This window comes from Eleutherodactylus coqui, chromosome 3, assembly GCF_035609145.1.
Source record: "Eleutherodactylus coqui strain aEleCoq1 chromosome 3, aEleCoq1.hap1, whole genome shotgun sequence".
Taxonomy (NCBI): domain Eukaryota; kingdom Metazoa; phylum Chordata; class Amphibia; order Anura; family Eleutherodactylidae; genus Eleutherodactylus; species Eleutherodactylus coqui.
This window is the reverse complement of record NC_089839.1, coordinates 239993152-240010299: the sequence shown is the minus strand read 5'-3', so window position 1 is coordinate 240010299 and position 17148 is coordinate 239993152. Positions and strand designations below refer to the sequence as shown.

General features: G+C 42.0%; 1 protein-coding gene across 1 annotated transcript; it reads left to right on the top strand.

Annotated features, from left to right (window-relative positions):
• Positions 1–425: 425 nt before the first annotated feature.
• FNDC7 (fibronectin type III domain containing 7) lies at positions 426–17148 on the top strand. Its single transcript, XM_066594719.1, has 12 exons — positions 426–480; positions 570–824; positions 4645–4905; positions 5071–5337; positions 5547–5801; positions 7302–7559; positions 9249–9503; positions 9604–9858; positions 10890–11150; positions 13798–13827; positions 14633–14687; positions 17076–17148. The coding sequence occupies exons 1-11, from the start codon at positions 429–431 to the stop codon at positions 14662–14664; spliced, it is 2181 nt and encodes a 726-aa protein (XP_066450816.1). The 5' UTR covers positions 426–428; the 3' UTR covers positions 14665–14687; positions 17076–17148.

Genomic DNA, 17148 nt, shown 5'->3' with positions numbered 1-17148 from the left:
GTGAGTATGCGCTGCTCTCTGCAGGGGCTCGGGTCGGGTCCCGCGGCGAGAATTCTCGCAGCCGGATCCGACCTGGCCGCCTGCAAGCTGTATGTTAGCCATGTGTTTCTCTGTTTGGAAACATGTTGCATACCAATGTGTCTGCACTGTTGCCAGTTTTGTAAAGCACCGGGATTCCTTTTCTATATAATTGGTGATTACATTCAGACAATTGTGCTCCTTTTGCAGATTTTTCTATACTCACATATGACGTCACATCAAGAAGTATATATGTAAAATGGACAAAAGTTGCTGGTGCCACATCATATGGAATTACAGCATCCCCTTTTGTGCCAGCAGCACAGTCTGCCTTTGCTGTATTTAATACTATTACAGGAACTTTAAACACTTTGCTTCCTAACACTAATTATACAGTAATTGTAGAAGCCATGGACAAAGATGGCAATACTCTTGCTCAGGCTCAGACTCTACAGCTTACAGGTTAGTATATTGTTTACTGCTTTTTTTTCTCCTTATCAATCCTATATCTGTTGATGTCATAATCTGTTTCTTGTTCTCATTTCATGCAGCTCCAGAAGTGCCCATTATTGAACAAGCATATTCTAAGCTTAGTAATAGTATCACAGTGGAATGGGCTGAGGTGTCAGGAGCTACGAGTTACCAGGTCATCACTCAGGCTGGACTATTATTCTTTGATTCTATTGTTACCAGTTCACCAGGAACAGTCACTGGTTTGCAGGCTGCTACATCCTACAAAATTACTGTGAGATCCATCAACTCAGCTGGAAAAAGTCAACCTTCTCCTTCCAAGTGGGCAACAACAGGTAACTCCTCATTGTAAAGGCAAAATAATAATAACACTGTTACTAAAAAAGGATTGTGTCATCATCATAAACTGATATAACATACATTATAAAAAAACATACATAAAGAAATATATATGTGTATCGTTCAGAGTTATAATTATCAAAGTTTTTGAAATGGCTTTAAAGGGGTTGTCCCGCGATGACAAGTTTAGTTAAACACTTCTGTATGGCCATATACATGCACTTTGTAATATATATCGTGCATGAAATATGTGCCATACAGAAGTTATATACTCACCTTCCCTGCGCTGGTGTCCCCGTCTCCATGGTGCCGTCTAATTTCCGCGTCTAATCGCCCGATTAGACGCGCTTGCGCAGAAGGGTCTTCTCCCTTCTGGTCGGTCCGAGCACGAGCGGCGTTCTGGCTCCGCCCCCTTCTACGCGTCATCGCGTAGCTCCGCCCCGTCACGTGTGCCGATTCCAGCCAATCAGGAGGCTGGAATCGGCAATGGACCGCACAGAGCCCACGGTGCACCATGGGAGAAGACCCGCGGTGCATCGTGGGTGAAGATCCCGGTGGCCATCTTGGAGGAAAAGAAGGAAGAAGTTGCAGAGAGGGGATTCGGGTAAGTAACATTTTTTTTTAAAATTTCAACACATCCCTTGGGTTTGTCCTGCGCTGAACGGGGGGCCTATGCAAAAAAAAAAAACCCGTTTCGGTGCGGGACAACCCCTTTAAGTGGGTTGTCTGCATTGGACACACCCTACTAATCAGTAGGGTTGTCTGGCCAACAACTGATTATAAAACTGATTATAGCGATAAACTAATCTGTGGGGAAACCTGGCAATATGCGTTCCAGTTGCCTTCAGCCACACTACAAGGGAAATAAAGAATTTCACCCTGTCCCAACTCAGTACCTAAGTATTGGCTTGTTTGTATATTGAAGAAAAGGGCCTTGTAGACGCTCTTTGTAGCCACTCTCCACTTTGACCAAGATTTGATCATTCTAAACAGAGGATCTCCCTATCTATTAACTTAGAATTCTCTAAAAGACTATATGATTATTAGTTTTTGAAACTAGACAACCCATTTAGGCAGCCCTTACTTTATTTGCTTCTTAAATATTTAATTCTAAAAAACTTTGTCCCTGTGGATTTCTTAGAATTTTTGGTCATAACAACTTAATTTCCATTTTTACAAAAATTGATCCAATCCAAAATACGATGTAGTTGAAAGCACTGGCAAATGAAAACTAAAAAAGAAAACTAACACTGTGTATGCATGGAAAAAGTGTAAATATTAGGAATCAATTAAGGTGCAAAACATACACCTAAATCCTCACTCCAATTAACCCCTTCATGACATGGCCTATTTTGGCGTTGAGGACCAAGCGATTTTTTGGTATTTTTCCATCTCCATTTTTCAAAAGCCATAACTTTTTTATTTTTCCGTGGACGCGGCCGTATAAGGGCTTGTTTTTTGCGTGGCGAACTGTAGTTTTTATCGATGCCAATTTTGGGTACATAGACTATATTGTAAAATTTTTTATTTTTTTTTAATGATAGCAGAGAGAGAAAACGCATCAATTCTGCCATAGATTTTTTTATTTTTTTTTTACACCGTATATCATGCAGCATAAATGAGACTTTCCATTTTTTCTGCAGACCGGTACGGTTACAACGATACCAAAATTCTAACATTTTTTTTAGGTTTTCCCACTTTTCTGCAATAAAAACCCTTTTTTTTGGAAATCTTTTTTCTATTCTAAATTGCTGCATTCAAAGTCACGTAACTTTTTTATTTTTTGATGTACAGAGCTCTATGAGGGCTTATTTTTTGCGAGACGAGCTGTAGATTTTATTGGTACCATTTTGGCGTACATACGACTTTTTTGATCACTTTTATTGCGTTTTTAGTGAGGCAAAATGCTAAAAATGAGCATTTTGCCTCAGTTTTTTAGCTTTTTTTTTAGCGTTTTTTTCGGTGCACAGTCAAAAGCATGTGCAACTTATTGTACGCATCGTTACGGACGCGACAATACCAAATATGTGGGGTTTTATTTTTTTTTTACCTTTTTTTATGCTAATCTGAGAAAAAGCATACAAAATGGTTTTTTTACTCTTTTTTTTTACATTTTTTTTAATTCATTTTTTAAATCTTTCTTTTTTTTACACTGTTTGTGTCCCTCTGAGGGACTTTAATCACTGCCCTGATGATCGCTGTCATAAGGCATGGCAGAGCTACTGCTCTCCCATGCCTTATCGCTCATACAGCGATCTCAGGCATAGGCAATACAGGACGCCAGTGTCTGGCGTCCTGTTGCCATGGTGACAGGCCGGGCTCTCGCGATGACATCGCGATAGCCGGCCGGAGACACAGAGGGAGCGCGATCCCTCTGTGAACTCTTTCCCTGCCGCGATCTACTTAGATCGCGGCAGGGAAGGGGTTAACAGTGGCGGGCGCATCTCTGATGTCCCCCCGCTGCTGCAGCGAGACGCCGGCTGTGACTGACAGCCGGCTCCCGCTGCGGGATAGCGCTGGATCACATATGATCCAGCGCTATCTCCAGGACGTAAGTTTACGCCCTGTTGCGGGAAGTACCCCGCTCCCAGGACGTAAACTTACGCCCTGCAGCGGGAATGGGTTAAAGGCTATGTACACCCTTGCACTTTTTTTAAAATCAATGTGTTTTTGGAAATGAATGTTATTATCTACGAGATTTTTAAAAAAGTCTCGTCTGTGAAGGGATTGTTTTTGGAAATGAAGACTTTATGTTATTGTTTTTTGTTAAAAATTTCTGATTGTTTCATTTCTATGCTTGTATTGTTTTCAAAGGCACTGCAGACCAGAGGATTGAAATCTTAGCAAATTTTGTTAGTCAGAGTAAACTGACAGCTCCTCTCTTAGCCTGTACCCCGGTTGTGTATGTCCTTTCCACTGAGCTATTACAAAGGGCAGTACGACACTGCTGGAGGATGGTTGAGGAGATCAGAGCAGACAAAGCTACTATTACAGAGGGCTGTAATTCACTCCAAGTGAATTTCCTGTTCTTAACATAAGTAAGAGAGAACTACAAGCAGCTACTGCACAGTATTGCGTGGCTGTGGTTATGCTACACAGCCTCTGAAAGAAGACAGGGGAGAGGTAGCTGAGCTGATGTACCTTTATGAGAAAGACCAGCTGATGGGGGCTGGAAATACTTCCGAGCTAGAAACTTAAATGTAGGAGAGCTTGCAAACCATTTTTGAGGCTTTCTAAATGCATAAGAAAGAAAACTCAATGTAAATACAGATAACTGCACTATTTTTTCTGCAAGGACTTGGTAAGATATGTATGTATTGATTTTTCATGCACAAAGGTTTCCATAGCCTTTACAACATGAAAATCTAGTTGTGACTTAAGCCCAATACTGTACTTCACTATTTCTATTTCATACTGTAAGGTTGTATAAAGCTGACATCTGAGGTATTTTTCAGTGGGATCCTTATGGTGAATAGGTGCTTATCTGCCCGTTGTGGTCACAGGTGGTTTTCTTTACATGAATGAAACAATAGAAACACTTTACACCTGATGTATAATGCACTGCACAAGCTTCAGTTTGCAGTACAAAAAAATCTCTAAAATATAGCTAAGAAAATACAATAAATATAATTATCACATAAAAAAAGCATTGAAAATTGTATTGCATCATTGTACTGTTTCAAAACCCAGGTGAGAACAGTCTATGTAATGCTGTACAATCTGCTGGTGGTGTAACTCTTCAGCTTTTTATGTAGGCATATTTCTGTAGTTTTCACTTTCTACAACACTCACTAAATTGTTTTTCTAATAACCCAGTGCTGGCGGCTCCATCTGTCACTATGGAATCCTCAAGCAGTGACTCTATCAGTGTTAGTTGGCATCCAGTGTCATCAGCTGTTTTATACTCCGTTTCGGTGATGAGATCAGATGGATCTGGCAGTAGATGGAACCAAAACACCACAGCTCTGTCCCTCAATTTTACTTCTTTGGATCCAGGCACTATATATACCATTAAGGTCCATGCATGGGATACCAAAGGGACTCCAGGAGATGATATCACCTACAGCCAGATAACACGTAAGGACAATAGTAATATAGGTTTATGTGTTGTAGATTTAGGTTTATCTTCTTAAAATGTATCTTCTTCGTTAGTTGCTAAGAGCCTTTCCCCACCCCATGGCCTATGAGTAATACGTTATGCTACACCTTGGCCAATAAAGTATGTTTCTGTGGTATTTTTAGGTCCCCTTGCTCCATCTGATATTCAAATAGCATTCAATGGTGGAGCGTTGGAAGCCATATTCTCTGTACCTGGAGCTGAAGTCACAACCAACTACACAGTTCTTCTCTACAGTGCAGCACCTACAGAAGCCAGTGCTAACTGCACAATGTCAGTATGTCCCTGTACAGTGTCCTCACTGCATTGTGGGATAGAATATACAGTGTCTTTGTTAGCAAGCAATAAAGCTGGATCTATTCTTTCCACAAAGACCTGGAGTCTTGTGTCAGGTATGTTTGTATTTCCAGAACAAAGGCCATGCAAGCTATTTTGTAGCTGTAGTTACACTATGGGGCCTTCAAACATGGTCACAATCCTCCTTGGCTAAGCCATCTTGGCCGCAAAAACATTTTGTACATAACCAAATTGACAACAATTTTTTGTTTTCTTTGGCTTTGCTGCAAAATAACTGATTACAGCAACTGATCTCTACACTTAGTTCCATGTGCGCCAAGTGGAATCTCTGCTGTTGAAGAAAATCCTGGCAACCTCACGTTGTCATGGTCTAGTGGAAATCTCTCCGATTATTATGTTGTATTTGTGAAGAGTGATGACGGCTTTGAGGTTCACTGCAATACCACCCAGTCACCATGCTACTTTCCAGCTGAGTGTGGATTCATCTACTTCATGAGTGTCTTTGCATACAGTAAAGCAGGACAAAGCCCTCTGGGTGAGCTTCTTAACTACACCACAGGTGAGTAATTGTGTAATTGTGTCATAATGGCTGTCAACAGCCAATGTCTTTTCCTACTTTTCTACTGCCATTCATGCCAGCCAGGGCTGTGTTACCTGGCTCCAATGCAGCAAATTCTACACCAGCTAACACTTCTCTGCCACCCATTGGGTGTGTGCACGCTGCTGACCCACCTCATAAAGCACATATACCAAGTTTTTCTGCTGCCAGCTAATCCAGATGGATTTCTGGTTATTGAAGGCACCCTTCCCATTGGAGCAATTAGTTCCGTTTAGTATGCAGCTTTCAGCTCTTCCAGTACCATGCTATGGTTGCTCTGACCAGTTTCTGTCAGCTGTCACAGCACCAAGACTATACCTGGGGTAATGGCCTATGGATTCCTGCAGTGATGTCTATATCCTAATTGGTAGGGTGAAAACCAGGGAAACGCAGGTACTACCCTCAGGATTAGCCCCAAGCCAAATCAGTCCTTAGCACAGTGGGTTCACACTTGCTGTTTCAACACACTGTCAGCTGGTGCTCAGTTTGAAAGCCAAGTATAAATTATTCCATCACATGTATTGTCAAAACCCATTATAATACTTATTGCAGAATAGCTACAGTATATAATGAATCATAAAATTTCAAATTTATTGCTTTGGAAATAAGAATAGTTTTATCTTCACATTTCATAAAATAAAAAAAGGAAAAAAAATGTTGTCATTAAATAAATATATTCTTTTTTATTTTTGATAAATGTGTGCTAGTTTTTTCCAATGCAAAAAAATGGAAATGAAGAGTGATATTATATTAGTACATAGAACAATTGCACAGCGTTATTTTTCAGCCCAAGTGTTTCTCACTTTTATGTTCACCCAGAAGGAAGCAAGCAACCAATGGGCAGCCCCATGTAAGGGGCCTAAGCCCTTCATATGACTAGGGAGCCACAGGTTGGATAAGACTCATCTACAGTCTGCTCAATGAAGGCTCAATTACTTCATAATTAAAAAATAGTCTGGACAAAACATTACGCCTAGTGCATGGCCTTAGGTTGGTGGTTCTGGTGCATGAGCCTGGGGTTCAAAGAACATCCAACAGAGAATCTCTCAGTACATCTCATCATGCTTTGTAGCAGGGGCGTAACTATAGAGGGTGCAGGGGATGCGGTTGCACCCGGGCCCAGGAGCCTTAGGGGGCCCATAAGGCCTCTCTTCCCCATATAGAGAGCCCAGTACTATGAATAAAGCATTATAGTTGGGGGCCCTGTTACAGGTTTTGCATTGGGGCCCGGGAGCTTCAAGTTATGTCTCTGTGCAGCATGGTTTAGGTATGGGTACGGGTACAGATACAGATAGAGGGGGGCCCCAGCTCACCTTTTGCATCAGGGCCCCTTACGCCCCTGCTTTGCAGTGTTGCTTATAGAGCATTGACCAAAAACTAAACATTGAATACTTCTATTCCAACCTTATACAGTTCTTTTCTTAACTAAATATTTCTGAATGCTCATGGTTTTGTCTACAGCACCCTGCTGCCCCAGCGATTTCAGCACAGCGTACGTGTCGAGTGATACGTTAGAGATTGTCTGGTCTGCTGTGCGAGGTGCAGAAATGTATGAGACCAAGGCTGATGATGGGACCAAAGTAATCTACTGTAATGACACGGCTACAGTGTGTGCATTGTCTGGTCTCAGGTGTAACACGCAGTACAATGTCACTGTGTTTTCATACAGCGAAAATAGACGCAGCAACACCTCATGCTCATCAAAGTACATGAAGACAGGTATGTAGATGTGATATAATCTAGATCATATAGTGATTGTTAGTAGCTCTCTGCTCTGTAATAAGGCACTTAAAAAATGGATGTCTTTTTGAGTCATGTTTAAATTTCCTATTATGACATGTCATTATTGGTGGGCTGCCCTTATGATGTCACGAACTAAGAGGTCCTCACACTAAGAAAATATTTGTATTCTTTTAGCTGTCATTCTGTATGGCTACACTAAAAAGCCTAATGATTTCAATGATATGAATGCAGTAGCACTGTATTTTTAAGTAAGTCCCCCAACACAATCACACATTTGGGTCCGTGTGCTGTCCATGTTCATTCACAGAGAGGACATGGATCCATTATAGCCTATGAGGCTATGCATACTGCCGTATCACGGACAAGAAATACGGAATGCAAATGCACCTCAATGTGCGGGCAGTCCGTGTATAAGGACAGCACACATACAACTGTGTGGTGTCTGCTGGGAGTTGTGTCCGAACTTCTAGGGCGCAGCCTGCACACACGGCACTTGTGCACCCGGCCAAACAATGTATCTTTTAATATAAACCAGTTTTTGTGTGCATCCTTCCAGAATTATCTTTGAGTCAAAGCTGATTAGATCAGAAGAGGTTTGATGATTTACTGCGTGACAATCAGCGTGGATGGCAGTTCAAAGTAAAACATCAGAAGTTTTTTAAATTAGAACACCTCAGTGCAGCGCCTAAAACTGGTATCTAAAGACAATAAGATATATTTATTGTGTTTCAGACAATGACATGTTTATTTTATTTACAGGAAGACATGAATTTGTCAGCATCCATCTAATATAAGAAAGCCTACAGGCTTTTTCTTGCACCACACTTTGACCGCTTTGTGTGAACTTTGGTGGATGATTCTGGTGTCATTAGATTAGTTGCATCCTCACCACCGCCGTAAAATCATTATATTTGAGTTTGATAGATATAGTGATCTGTCAGGCAAGTTGAAAGTTACCATGCTAAGTTTAGCGCCGCTGCGCCGCTAGAGAGAGTAAAGCATTGCTAAGCGATGTTCACAGCAAGCTGTGGAGAACAAGTGAAAAGGTGGCTCGGGAGAGAGAATAGGAAAGAGAGTCCAAATAGAAAGTGACACTAATCAGACTGACAGAGAAAGACAGAAAGAGCAAGAGAGACAGAGAGACAGACCAAGTGAGGGAGGGGCAAATAGACAGACAGGGCAAGAGAGACAGACAGACAGAGCGCGAGAGACAGATTGAGAGAAAGACAGACAGACAGAGCGAGAGAGGCAGACAGAGCGAGAGAGAGGCAGACAGAGCGAGAGAGAGGCAGACAGAGCGAGAGAGAGGCAGACAGAGCGAGAGAGAGACAGACAGAGCGAGAAAGAGACAGACAGAGCGAGAGAGAGACAGACAGAGCGAGAGAGACTGACAGAGGGAGACAGAGAGAAAGACAAAGAGACACCTGTAGGCTTTTTTATATTTGATATCTGCTACAAATAGGAAGTGACACTCTAAATCATCACCTAACTAAGCAGATTTAGAAGTTCACAACAACCATTTTTCCAAACATTTTATGTTCAGGTAGCGAACATCGGGTCATTCTAGTTATATAAATTATGTTATCATAAAATTATTTGATTATTGTCTCCCACATGTATTTTGTGCTCTAATAACATTCCAGTTAATTACTTGTTCCCTTCCAGCTCCCTGTAGTCCTGAAATCACAAATATTGGAACAGTTGATGAAAGCACCTATACAATACATTGGGATGCCAGTAACTATGATGCTGTGTACAACGTGACTGTGAAAGGGGGGAGTAGATCGTGGAACTGCACCAGCTTAAGCACTTTTTGTACTCTGAAAAGCCTTCCATGCGGTTCAATGTATATGGTCAGCGTGGTGGCATTCACACCTGAAGGAGTAAGCCTGCCCAGTTACAGTGTGCCTCTGGAAACAGGTAATGTATTACCTATACGGATCACAAAATGATTTCATGTAATAAAGACATAAAAGGATCTCTTGTAATCCATAACAAAGTTCTTCCATTTCACTTAAAGCTCCTTGCTGCCCGACAAGCCTTAGTGTTGTCCAAGTCACACAGTCTGTGACCAATGTAAGCTGGTCGGCAGCCCCAGGAGCACAGACATATACTACAATGCTCCAATCACCAACGGGCCAAGCCAAGTGCCACACCCCCGAGGAGCACTGCCTGCTGGGATGTATTACATGTGGAACAAGCTACTCTGTATCCCTGGAAGCACTGAGTGAGACGGGCCTCACGTCACAGTGTACTTATCATGGGTACTCATCCAGTAAGTCAGTCCATTTGTCTTTCTTATGTACAGTTTCAGTGTTACAGAACTTTGCAAAAAATCACAATTGATCACATTGACTAATACTGATGTTCATCAGGTTTCAGGACATTTTGACAACAAAAACAGTGCTGCAGACCTGTACTATTCTTAACCCCTTATGGACCAGGGTAATTTGGTCCTAAAGGATCAGACACTTTTTAGGAATTTTACCCATGTGGTGCTTTTACTGCCCTATCTTTTTTTCAGCTACCAAAATGATTTTTACTGCGCTTTTTTTCCCATGGCATATTAGGGCTATTTTTTTTAGTGACCTTTTTTCTGTTTTTTTTATTTTTATAAGGGGTAAAAAGCTAAAGAAAAAGTTTCATTTACATTTCTAGCTGTTTATTTCTTAAATTAGTATATTTACGGTAAAATAAAGTACAGCAATGGGCTAATTTTGTTTTTACCCAGCCAATGATCAGATTCAATGGCTTTGATTATTATGCTCATTTATATACAGTATATTACGGCTTACTTACTTAGACCAGCGTTTCACGTGATAGCCCTGCTCCAAGTTATGAGCGGCAAATGTAGTAAGAGGTGCAAGACTCTTAATACATTTGTTTCCCCTGGCAGCACCTCCATGCGCAAACCTATGTTATCCAGGAGCTGCAGTAGGTTTTTGCTATAAACTACGCCAGCTTCTGGCATAAATTATAGTAAATGCGGCCCCAACCCAAACATCGGGCCCCCGTCTACTTTTTGAAAAAGTGACAGGGTGTGGTGTAAAAGTCCTCAAAGTCACAATTTCTGCATGTGTGCCAAAATACTGGAGAGCAGGGTTTCATTTATAGGCCCCGACGTATTTATTTTGTATGGTAGTTTTGTTTTTCATTGCTTTAGTAGGTGATCAAAAAGATGAATTACTTTAAAAGGCTGATTTGAACTCATTAGATAGAAAAAGAAATAGATCCCACAAATATATGCATAGAGGCTCGCTGGCACCACTACACTAAGCAGTACATCAGTTTCTTTATATTCCACAGGTGCTTGCTGTCCATCAGGAGTAAAGCTGTATAGATTGTCTAACACGGGCATCCGAGTTACTTGGCGAGCGTCCGCCACTCAAGATAACTACACAGTCAACATTTATGGAACGAAAGGCAATTTTTCCTGTAGTCCAAACAGTAGTTTCAGTTACTGTGACGTCACTGAAATACCCTGCGGAGACGTGTACACTGTGGTGGTTTCCCCTGTCATTGAGGAAAACAATCAAATTTCATTTTGTCCTCAAAAAATATATTCTGGTAAGATACGTGAAGGGCACGGCAGGGCTCGTATACTTAGCATTGTCAAGCAATTGCTCCATTCCCAGCCCGGGGCCAAACTGGCATTGAGCGGAGAAGCTTCCTACTTGTGCTATAGAATTCCCTGTTACTTCTCAGACAATTCAGTCATTGGAAATCTCCGATACAATGGAGATGCATTCTGTTGGGGGAGAATGTAGGGACTCCTCTGCTGGCTGAATGAGGGAGCCTTTTGCTAGGGGGGAATAAAGGGAGTCATCTGCTGGGGAAGAGGGGAAACATTCTGTTGGGTGGGACATGAAGTGGGGCTTTTGTCCAAGAGGAATTGAAAGGAGCTTTATAATGTGAAAATTAAGGACTCCCCACCTGCAGGCAACTACCCGCAGCCAACTTCTCTTCCAACAGAACTCCAGTAGTATGTCCATATATGGACAGTGACATCACTGGACCTCTCTGAGATATTCCATTAATGGGGGCCAGTGACAGATGCCATGCATTGGTATGCCTCATTGATAGGATATCATAACCTCCATTAAGGAGAACCTGTCACCAGGTGTGAGCATCATTAACCAAGTTATGCTGCTTGTATGGCAAGTTCCCTGGAGTCTGGGGAGATATTTCTTATATGTACCCAGTTCTCCGATCCAGCGCTGTCACTCCCGAAAGCCAGCGTGGACCATGTAGCCAGACCGCTGGTTGCGCAGTGTGCGTGCACTCCCATTGATTGGTATGAGAGCAATTGTGCAGCCAGTGGTCCGGCTGCATGGTCCGCACTGACTTTTGGGGGTGACAGGTAAATATAAGAAATACCTCCCCGGACTACAGGGAATCTGTTGCATGAGCACTATAATTTATAGTTTATTAGTAGAGATGAGCGAGTGTACTTGTTAAGGGAAATTACTCGAGTGAGTATGGGCATTTTCGAGTACATGCCTGCTTGCCCGAAAAGATTCAGGGGCCGGCGGGGAATGGGGTGGAGATCTCTCTCTCTCCCCTCCCCCATGCTCACTCCCGCAACTCACCGCTTACAGCCGCTGGCCCCCAAATCTTTTCGAAAATGCCCATACTCGCTCGAGTAATTTGCCTAAACGAGTACGCTCGCTCATCTCTATTTATTAGTTTATGGTGCTCATACCTGGTGATAAGTTTAAATATATATAGTTTTTTACAGGACACTGGGGGATAGAATAGTGTAGCCTACTGCGCTATTCCATACCCCTTCTGCCTGGCCATATATAGGCTAGGCAGTAGCTAAAGGTACACGTTTGGCCTCTGTGTGACTTAAGGGGTTGTAAGGACATATTTAGTATGTATGATAGAAGCTTTCCCAATGTATATGCTAAACGTAAGGCAGAAACGTCATATGAACAGGGCCTTTATAGTATACTCTTTCATACCATTAATCAAACTAAAAAAAGACAAAACATATTTAATTGATATTATGCACTAGATTGACTGCTGAAGTTAAAGGGGTTGTCCCGCGATGACAAGTTAAGTTAAACACTTCTGTATGGCCATATACATGCACTTTGTAATATACATCGTGCATGAAATATGTGCCATACAGAAGTTATATACTCACCTTCCCTACGCTGGCGTCCCCGTCTCCATGGTGCCGTCTAATTTCAGCATCTAATTGCCCGATTAGACGCGCTTGCACAGAAGGGTCTTCTCCCTTCTGGTCGGTTCGGGCACGAGCGGCGTTCTGGCTCCGCCCCCTTCTACGCGTCATTGCGTAGCTCCACCCCGTCACGTGTGCCGATTCCAGCCAATCAGAGGCTGAAATCGGCAATGGACCGCACAGAGCCCACGGTGCACCATGGGAGAAGACCCGCGGTGCATCGTGGGTGAAGATCCCGGCGGCCATCTTGGAGGAAAAGAAGGAAGAAGTTGCAGAGAGGGGATTCGGGTAAGTAAAATTTTTTTTTTAAATTTCAACACATCCCTTGGGTTTGTCCTGCGCTGAATGGGGGGCCTATGCAAAAAAAAAAACCCGTTTTGGCGCGGGACAACCAATGTAAACTTTGTCCTAACTAAAGGCCCATTTACATGTAACGATTATCGCTCAAAGTTTGTTCAAACGATGGAAGATGAGCAATGATCATTGCATGTAAATACTGCCATCGTTCACTCTTCAGCTGAATGATGATTTTAAGGTGAGCTTAAAATCCATCCTTCAGACAGAGAGAGATAACAGGGACTGCATGCTGTGTTCTGCACGGGAGTTGGAGATTACATTGTATTCTGCTGACAGCCTGTGCGAGAACAATAGAGCTGTGTGCAGTGCTTAGCCCACATGCTGTGCTCTGCAAACAGCAAAATGATCGCTAAAACTGTCAATCTTTAAATTGTTTGAAAGATTGTGTTTGCTTATGTAAATGGGCCTTAAGTTTCAGAAATGTTTTGCTAATTTAAAAGTGGTAATTAGGATTTAATTGCAATTCTGTCTGCAAATGACATATAAAGTGACCGTTTGTCTGCCACAGGTTGAACATAGCTAACAAAATATGGCTCTATAATGAAGCAGCTTCCTTATGGTTTTCTGCCAGGTCATTACATGCTCTCTAAAAGAAAAAAAAGAAAATAATGCATATTTAGATTGAAGTAAAAACTTGCATTTTTATTGTTGCTCCTTATTTGATTACAGTTACCTGTTCAGGCAGCTCTCTTGGAATGGGTAAGGAATCTGACATTTTTAAAATCTGTTAATAGTATCAATGAAACTTAAATTAATCATTAGTTGAGCAACAACATTTAGCTATATATGGTCACGTAATGTACTGCACATGACTCCGTACTCACACAGGCAGTCATGCACAATATAGGTTTTTTAAAAAAAATTTGTTTAGATTTCCAACCCCATCACTTTGCGATGATGCAGTAAGCCGCAGCCCATAAACAATTACATTGCATATGGCTGCAGGGATTTTCACAACCATAGCGCACAATGAGCTCTATGTCGCGGAATCCGCAGTAGAATAGAACATTCTGCGTTCCATTTTCCGCAAGCGGATTACGCAATTCCGACCCGCTAATGTGAGTGTAGTTGCGTAATCCAATGCATTTGATTGATCCTCGTATTACTGCAGATCAATCGCTTGCGAAATCCGCAATTAATATCTGCTCGTGTGAGCCCGGCCTTACATGAGGCGATTATTGGTGAAAATTCTGTCAATAATTGCCCTGTGTACATGCAGCCAACGACTGAACAAAAAAAAACGAAAAAAAACAAACAAACAAAAAAACGCTCTTCTGGCGGAGTCGCTTGGTTTTTAGCAGAATTATAAATGAAGCGACTGTCGAGCCGTGTAAACAGGAGTCGCTGAATCTTTGAGCGACTCCTGTTTGCTGTGAATGGAGGCAGGTAGGCTGGAATGATCCCTCATACCATACGCTTTAGGGAATAATTATTTTCCACTCTTTTGGTATTGTGTGCATATATTTTTATCATTATTACTTCCTAATGATATTGATTTTTCTAGTGATCTATAGAGGAAAAAGAAACATCACATAAAATAATGGAAATTCGATATATTGGTGAGTAAATCACATTCATACTGCATTAGATTTGTCATGGGTCATTAGAATTTTTTAAAAATAAAAAATGACCAAATCAGAACACTATAGCTATCTACTTCGCTAGCTAAGCCAAAGCTATGCACATTGCTCAGTTCTACATAGTTCTTTTCTTTGCTCCAATACTAAAAGCATTTCTGAGTAATTTGTGTTTAAACGTGTCCCGCGCGGTATGTGAATGATGCGGAGTGGTTCAGAGGGCAGGCTTGACCATCTTTGCTTGCAGCCTGTTCGTTACCAAATTTCAGCCCTCTCGTCCCCTTAGTCATGTAGCGTAGAGAAATCTTATGCATGCGCTGTATGTTCATTAGCCAGCGCATGCACTGGAGAACTTTACCGTTTGTGGGCGGCCTTCTAATAATACTGCCTTGTAGGAATGGCTACAGCTGTCTGTGGGCCCTTGGATGATAGCGTTGCAGTAGGGCCTCTATCACCCCTCCTTGACGAGCGTAGACCCAGATAGCCAGGTATCAGCCCAGGTTTTTGTATGGTGCTGAAGATGGTTCTGTTCCTTTGCAATGATGATGCAAGTAGTCCTTCTATTTGACTCCTCTTTGTTTTGACTCTTCTTTATGTGCCATTGCTTAACTACAGAACACATAGCATTCAGACAGAACCCTGGATGAAACCAAATGTTGTCATTAGTGAAATGGAGATCACGTTGTTTTTCATTTTAGCGTTACGCAAAAATGCAAGAAAGAAGCGGAATCCTACTAAAATGGAGACCAATATAGTCTACGTTTCACTTATGACAGTAGTGTTCTGTCTGAATGCTGGTTTTGGCGGTTCAGGCAGAACCCTGGGATGGAAAAACTGAGCGCACACTGAAATGCAGAGTGAATCTAACTTTATCAACACATAGGCACATTTTCACACATACATGTGCACACACAGGCTTGCTTTTAGTTATACAGGCATACTTTCACACACACTGTGCATACTATACATGTATATACAGAATCCTGAGGAGGAGAGAGGTTCTGCAGAACAAACCCCCTGGCAGCGGTGCAAAAGGCAGAGTGTGTGGGGTTGTACTACCTTCCTGCCAGTGGTGTGATCATGGAAGGTGAGATGGGTTGCATTGGCTCCCTGTCTGCAGCCCAGTAAGGTGAGGCCATAATGTCAAAGAGAAGGGGCCTATAGACCAGAAAGATGAACTCCATGTCACTTGGAATGCGAGGGTGACACTTCAGTATGACAGGGGCCTGAATCTAATTGAGAGCTGCTCTGTAGGATGGCGGGACAGTGGCTAATAGCGGATTATAATAAGGGTGATTTGGGTGGTAGTGGGACCCCTAGAGCTTTGGGCTTGGTGTGGTTGGCCCTACCATAAACCACCCAGACCAGTGTGATGTGAAACCAGATTCAACATACAGTGCCATAGACAGTCTGGTTCTACAGCATGTCCACTTTGTTGGAAAATACAGCCAATCGACATGGACATTTCATTGGTTAAAAACCTATATTAATGAAATGTATGCACCGATTGGCTGTCTAGTAGCACCTCTGTACAGTACACCAGGAGAGGGCAACAACAATATATTTTCTGGTGTACTGTACAGGACTCTGAAGAAGCTCATCTTTACAAAGAAAGTGATATATATCTTCCAGTACACCTTTGTATGTAAGGACTTGCTTTTTTGTAACTTATCTGCTTTGTCCCAGAATAAATTAATATTTTAGGTTGAGGGAACACTTGTACTATTAAATAAATACAATGTGTAAGTATCGTGGCAAATTAGGGTCACTCGCCTACAGGATTGCCATCTTTCCATCCAGAATGGGCACCACACGTACATAAGAGGCTTGGAGACTTGGATTCTTTTTAAATCTGGTGTCTGCATTTATTGCATATACAGCACACAAGGCCATAACAGCAACAAAGTTAATTTGCCTGTAGCCCAGTAGGGTGAGAGTCTAGAGGCATCCTCTCTGTCAGACTCGGGGCCTCTGCATTGCAGCCCTTTCAGCTCTGCTGTCAACTTCCTGTCCCCATGAGTGTGACAGGAACTGACACTTTTATGTTGTTTCTTGCCACACCCACAGGTGTTTTCTCTTGTCTCTACAGCCTGAATGCCTGTCTACCACTCTCTGCAGGCCATTCTGTGTACTGCATTCCTACATTATATATATGGAATTGATATGGTCCATGGTGTTTAATAATGTGCCTAGAGTGGTTCTATAATTTAATAATCATTGCTTACAGTGGTAGCTTTAAAGCACCAGTAGTATGACAATATGAAAAATCTGTAGAGTGCTATACAAATTACAGCAGAACATTTGCATCCTGTTTGTCATAAATTTACTATAAATGAGATTGATTTACTAACATTCTTTTCTTCTGTCTAGAGCTTTACGCTATTTTCCTTATATAATTCATGACAGCAATTAAGGATGGACAAAGCTGGACATTGCAAAACAA

What these genes read in the sequence shown, in the direction of transcription:
- FNDC7 (XM_066594719.1), top strand. Translation starts at nt 429, where the DNA reads ATGGACAAAGATGGCAATACTCTTGCTCAGGCTCAGACTCTACAGCTT. An exon ending in CACCTACAGCCAGATAACAC is followed by an intron (nt 4,906 to 5,070) that starts GTAAGGACAATA and finishes TGGTATTTTTAG; the next exon opens with GTCCCCTTGCTCCATCTGAT. An exon ending in ATCAAAGTACATGAAGACAG is followed by an intron (nt 7,560 to 9,248) that starts GTATGTAGATGT and finishes GTTCCCTTCCAG; the next exon opens with CTCCCTGTAGTCCTGAAATC.